Raw genomic sequence first — 6,610 nt, 5'->3', positions numbered from 1 at the left:
TTGGAATTTAATATGTGGCATATTTTATACGATTTTACGGGTAGGATAAGGAGACAACTAAAAGGTGTGACAAGCGCTTGGCGGACAACTGTGGGTTTCGGCGAGTAACTCCTACAATCCAAGAGGGGATGAAGGGGCATCAACCGGATCCCCTCTTTGATTGATTACGTATTAGTCATCCTTCTGGCTAAATGAGACCCATTGAAAAGGCACCGTGGAACACATGCATTAATCAAATATTCCTGTGTCCCTTGAATCTCTCCAGAAGAGAAGTCTTACTTTTGCTTAAACGGGCAAGGAAAGGGGGTCGTGGCTTAACATTATAAAGGGGGGGATAACAGTATCGCTTCATGGGTTTATTTAGACTGAATCTACGGTTAGACAAGCAGCTGTAAAGAAAAAAAAAGAGCTGAAAGAAAAACTTGGGAAGATTTCAAAGAGGAACATTGTGGACCTACGTATTTTATAGTTATCCAATTATTTCTCTACATTATTATTATTTTTTTATATTTACCATCTCTTCTCTTGAAAATGAAACTTTGGACTTTTCCCTGGCTGCCTTGCCTGGTGATACTCATGTTATGTTTTGGATCAGAGTGCGGGACAGTCCGGAGAAAGGGGAGATCCAAAAGGGACTTGGTGCGTATCAGAGAGGCGAGAGCCACCTTCCCAGGGGCTTGTGCCACACGCCTGCCCCGGGGCAAACGCTCCTTGCCCGGCTTGGAACGACGGGTGCTTCGCCAGCGTCGGCGCGCCTCCCAGGCGGAGGAGAACTCTCCAGGTCGGGGGAAAGCTGTTTATTTTACCGGCAGGGGAGACCAACTCCGACTTAAACCGGGCGTGGAGATACCGAGAGGAAATTTTACTCTGGAGATGTGGATCAAACCGGAGGGAGGTCAACGATCACCTACGGTGATTGCAGGTACACAACACTAATTATGACCGGGAAAACATATATTCCTGTCTCCGTTCCGAAATGAATGAATGGAGGAATGATTTTACAAGTCTATTATCCCGTAATCCCAGCAACATATTTAAAAGTGTTAGGCTAATCCTATATATTTTATCACCTCTCTCACAGCAATAAAGTTAACCAACAGATCGTAGTCAAACAAGTGAGCTTTAGGCTGTTGAAGGATCATCCAGATGTTGTTTTACAATAAATTCAGGAAAGCTTGTCACAGAGAAATAACATGCAGCCGTGAGTGAGTTGAGAATGAGTTCATCTTAGAACTGACCCAAGCAATGAAGCAATGATGTAATGCGTTGAAAAGTGCAATATCAGAGATTTTTCTGTACACGCACGCATGGTGCTGCTCCTTTCAAGTAAGATTTTTGATCACATTCATAGTTGATATTGCCACAGAGCTCAGCTGTATGCATAATGTCTGCATTTTATACATATTTATTGATTTGTTTTCTCGATGTTTCAAAAATTAAGTCTGATGCGCAAAAATACTAGGCTGTTTTTACTGTCTCACAATGATATCAACCCAATGTAGATATATCCCAAGGTTGCCCGATATTGATATTTATACCGCATCATTTGATTGACAGGTGATGTCATCGTGCGTAAAAATTGTATTTTTTATGAGCGGTCTGGCTATTTTAAAACTATGATGTAATCCTCGAAACTTTTGATCTGAGCATGTCACAGCAGGCAATTAGAAGAGAGGGAGAGAGAGAGAGAGAGAGAGAGAGAGAGAGAGGCGGGAGGGGGGCGGAGGGAGAGTGAGATTCATTGCATTCTGGTGTGGCTACCGCACCGTGCGTGCCGCAATGTGAAGTGTCTCCCTCTCCCAAATCGACACTTCTGGATTTGCCGCTGAGGATACGAGACAGGAGTAGAATTCCAGGGTTTTCCCCTTCGCGCGGAGTGGCGCGGCTGTGTGAGCAGTTGCATAGGGGACCAATGACGCTGACCGTCTCCAAAAACGCAGACACTCGCGCGTATCATTCGCTGACTCCTCTCCATTGAAATGTATATAATTAACGCAATTAAAATAATGTGGGTCGCATTAATACATATTTGGATTGTTTGCACTGATCACATTTTGACTTGTTGTAAAGTGATGGAAGGGGGACAGTATAGCCTATAATTGCACGCACCGTGTGTACATGTTATTGGTGTAAACACTGAGACGACTAGGCATGCAAATGTTATGTCATTCTGATATCTACCGTAAAGTCCACCATGCTAGCGTAGAATAGACAACGTTTCTTTGCAATGTAGGCTACCTTATTGTATGTGTCCATGGCACCGCTGCTTGTGAAGTAGCCTATCAGTGATGCGGTGACTCTATCCCCTGGGCGACCAACAGGGAGAGTCTCACACGCAACTCATTGCCCTCCTGGCGCATTTGCATACTGAGCTCCAGCCCTCCTCTGAGGCATTAGAAGTCCGAGGGATTTTACGCACGCACGCACGCACGCACGCGCGCGGGTATGCCTGCATTCAATGTCTCTTTCGCTCGCACACACTCACTCACAGAGAGAGAGAGAGAGAGAGAGAGAATCTTCATTTGTGTTTAGTCAGCAGGCTACTGTAGATTATCTGTTTGATAACACAGTTATTAAAGTATTCCCGGTAACCTGCAATGTATATCCTGTATGTGTGTGCGTGTGCGTGTGTGCGTGTGTGCGTGTGTGTGTGTGTGTGTGTGTGTGTGTGTGTTGGGGATGGGGCAGCTTATAAGCCAGCCCCTTATTAAATTCTCTCTAGGCATTTGAAATCTTCGGGGAATCCGCTGAGAGCTCTGTGTCTGTTGCAGAGCACTGTCTTAACCCTGTCATGGGCTGGCTGTCTGTTCTGGGGGGATGCTACATGTCTTATCAGATGCATTTCATTTGATGATTTGCTCTCATCATGTTAACATCAGTATGGCAGAGAAGAAATGCACCATCAAGCAAATTTAAGAATTAGGGCTGTAAAGATTAATAGGTTTACCGACCATTGCTTTGGTTAACAACTCATTTTTGAGGAAAAAAAGAAAGAATCAGAATTCTATATATCAGACTGAGGACAAGAAGTTAAAGCTAGAGCCGCATGTAGCCAAGAAAGAGTGTTGTACTAAGGAAGCCTGGTTCAAGCAAGCTCTTTTGTCTTCATCTGTGGGAATGGTAATAGCAATTTGCACCTTTGAACTTGTAAAGCACTATATTACTCCCCCACATTGTTTAAGCACCACTTTGGGTTTCTCGTCTAGGAATGTTTGGAAAATCTGTGATCACCTAAATTGCAAGGTTTTTTTTAATCGACTGACAGCCCTAGTAATAATGCCTAATCTTTTAAATCCAATTCAGGACTAGCTGCTCCCAACAATCCCAGGCCGCAGCCTAAGCAGTAAGCAGTCCCATCGTGTTGTTTTGATCCAGAACCCGGGTTGTTGTTTTCTACAGCTGTTTTCTGACGCTGTTGTTGTTGTTTTGACCCGCCGCTGTGGCTGTTATGGTTCTCTGCTGTTGTTTTTTTTTTATGGAGCATCATTTTCTTGTCTCTGTTTGAGGGCGAGCGAGAGGAGAGGAGAGGAGATGGGGAGTAAAGCAGAGGACAGTCCTGTAGCATTTACTTCATGTTTACCCTACAACATACAGTACACACACACACACACACACACACACACACACACACACACAGAGAAAGAGAGAGAGAGAGAGAGAGAAAGAGAGAGAGAGAAAGCTGTGGGGTTGAACAAAGCCACGCCATAGCCTGTCCTCTCTGTTTGATAAACATGTACCTGCAGTTTCCGCCTGCTGGTTATTGGCTGACTTATGACCCAATTCATGCAATCGAATGCTCCATGAAGTGCAAGTCTAGACTGATTCTGGTTAAAAATGTGTACCAGACAGTACAGTCAGACTTCCTTGGCCCACCACACTGTATGATGCATCCTTGACTTACCGGTATGTCCTGTTTGTTTGTGGTAGAATGTCCCATTTGCTTGTAGGCCTAAACAGAAAGGCATTCATACGATGGGCATTTGTCAGTAGCACTCATTGACCACTGACACAAGGAGAGGATAGTGGGTCATGTTCCTGCTGTCTGCTTTGTGGTAATCACAAGCAGCTGAGGACATCCTATTGACCAGGTCAGGCAGGTGAGGCACCTCATTCCATTTCCTGCATTACAATGAGCCCGTCCTCCCATATCAACCTCCACCAGCCTCCCCTGATATCAACCTCCACCAGCCTCCCCTGATATTAACCTACACTGGAGAGTGAGACTAAAGAGAAAGATACTTGTCACATAACAGTGATATGAACCATATCTGAAGATGTGGCATGGGTTGATGCAGCATTCATGCGATCATGAAAACTCAGAACTCAGAGCTTCCTATTGGTTTATTCTGGGAACCTCGGGGATCATATTTGTACGAGTTTCCAAGTCAGAGATTTCTGAGTATCCTAGTTGAGAGTGCACATGAACAGCATGTAACAGCACCCACATATCAACTGTGAAGAAACCTCTATCGACTTCAGATTTGCTCCCCATTTGATCCCAACATGGGACGAGAGGAGACACATTCAGTTACTGCGTCCTCCCCTGACAATAGAATATGAACTGAAATGTTTCATGAGGGGAACAGTTAGAGCTGATGACGTCATAATGGTCTAGCCTAGCATAATGCAGCTGTAGACCATGAATCTGGAGGAGGAGGGGGAGGGATTTCCCTTCGGAACAGGAACTTCCTCAACCGAACGACGTGATTCAGGACCTTGAACAGCGCTGACACAACCAGCACGCGCCCGGTCCACAGGAAGTTCAAATGACCAGAAACTAAACTAAATCAAGGGAAAGAAAAAGCAAAACCAGTTCCTTTAACTTGGGATCCCAGGGTTACAGTAACAGAATCCCTGAGGGAGTGAGTGCACCGGCTCTGAGATGTGATTTGGGCACTCGTTCAAAACACGAGCGAACGCTTCTCCAGCAGGCATCTCGGAGTCTTTCGTAAAGAAGAACTCCTTCTTTTTCTTTCCTTTTTTTAGCGTAGCCACTTCAGGCTAACTTCTCACCAGAGAGTCCACTTCTCTCTGCGGCGTTTTTTTGGTTTTCACTCTATTGTGACATATTCGTTTACATGTGGTTAGAGTTGGCCCCGGGGTCGGGAGAGTTAAACAGATTGTTTGAAACAAGGATCGGACGCCTTGGCTGTAATCGAATATGGCTAAATGGCATGGGTTGTACTTCATGGGAGCTAATGTCACACACGTGCACGTCAAATCAGTATATCATGTTCTGTGTTGTCCAAACTTTACGGCAACATTGTTGTGACCTATTGGCCCCCGTATCCTGCTTCGTTAACGACTATCCCGCATAAAAAGAAGGGGAAAATAAACTGCAAGACAGAGGAGCATACCCTCTCTTCCATGACCAGCTGTTGACAGTTAATGCCCATGTTGACTTGGCAGATATACTGTTTGATAACCAACTAGTAATGTCTCAGTGTTCTGTAAGCCTACACGCCCCTTTTTTCAGCTTGTTTATTCATAATGTGACTCGTGGAAAGAACAAGAACACTTTTAACGACTCCTTGATTGATTGCACTGGGAGGGAGTGAGGAGGGGAGAAGTGGTAACAGGTTCCCATTGAAGAAGTCTGAGGCTGAGAGAGAAAAAATGCTGTTAAATTGCTGTTAGATTGCCTAACATATTGTGTGTCCTTCCTACCGCCTAAGGGGCTGCTGTGCTGTGCGGTTCTGTGCTTTGTTGTGATAAGGAAGATTAGATTGTTTAGATGGAAAGAAACCCCCTCGTTGAATCATTACACTTAATGAGTAGTTTTCTAGTAATGACACTGTTGAGAGAGTTACAGAGTAAACTGCTAAACTGCTCTGTAATTTACATGATCCCGTGCTCAGGATAATGCTTACCGTGCACATCATTCTGTTGGCAGCACAATACAAATGTCACCCGGCTATAATAGGCGACAGGATCCCAGTGAGTTATGGAGTGACATGTCATTGAATGTCACGAGAGCGTCAACACGTGGCAGTGAAGCCCAGATCTGTGGAATGTACAGTATGTTTTGCGGTTGGAGTGTGTGTGCTCACATCACCTCAACCGTACACCTGTGGTATGGAGAGTGTGCGGGGGTGACTCTTTAGTGTTGATGGAATTTTTCCAACGTCTCAACACACACACACACACACACACACACACACACACACACACACACACACACACACACACACACACACACACACACACACACACACGCACCCACTGTGTCGGTCACTACAGCGTATTTACCCCTACACGAAATCCCCTTTCCCCGACAGTCAGAGGCGGAACAGTTCAAAAGCAAACGAAAAGGGCAAGACTCCATTGTTCCATCCCTCCCTGCTTTTCATCAGGCTGATCTGACGTTCTTTTTTTTTTTTTTTTTGTACCTGAGAGTGTTTTCCTTGGGGGAAGACTAATGGCAAGTGCTAGCAAGGTTGCCTTTGAACCTGACAGAAATTACTCTTAATTGTAGTGTGTGTGTATACATGTAAAAATACCTGTGTGTGTGTGTGTGTGTGTGTGTGTGTGTGTGTGTGTGTGTGTGTGTGTGTGTGTGTGTGTGTGTGTCTTTGTGTGTGTGTGCTCTAATGCCTATGTGTGTGTATGT

At 44.9% G+C, this 6,610-nt stretch overlaps 1 protein-coding gene across 1 annotated transcript in view; it reads left to right on the top strand.

Moving 5' to 3' along the window:
• The first annotated feature begins 256 nt into the window (after window positions 1-256).
• pappaa (pregnancy-associated plasma protein A, pappalysin 1a) overlaps window positions 257-6,610 on the top strand; it is a 98,754-nt gene continuing 92,400 nt past the window's right edge. Inside the window, exon 1 of the mRNA XM_083669847.1 lies at window positions 257-922. Within this exon, the coding sequence (XP_083525973.1) occupies window positions 532-922 (391 nt within the window). The 5' untranslated portion in view covers window positions 257-531. The remainder of the gene's footprint in view (window positions 923-6,610) is intronic.

This window comes from Argentina silus, assembly GCF_951799395.1.
Source record: "Argentina silus genome assembly, chromosome: 5".
Lineage (NCBI taxonomy): Eukaryota > Metazoa > Chordata > Actinopteri > Argentiniformes > Argentinidae > Argentina > Argentina silus.
This window is presented reverse-complemented; position numbering and strand designations above follow the sequence as displayed.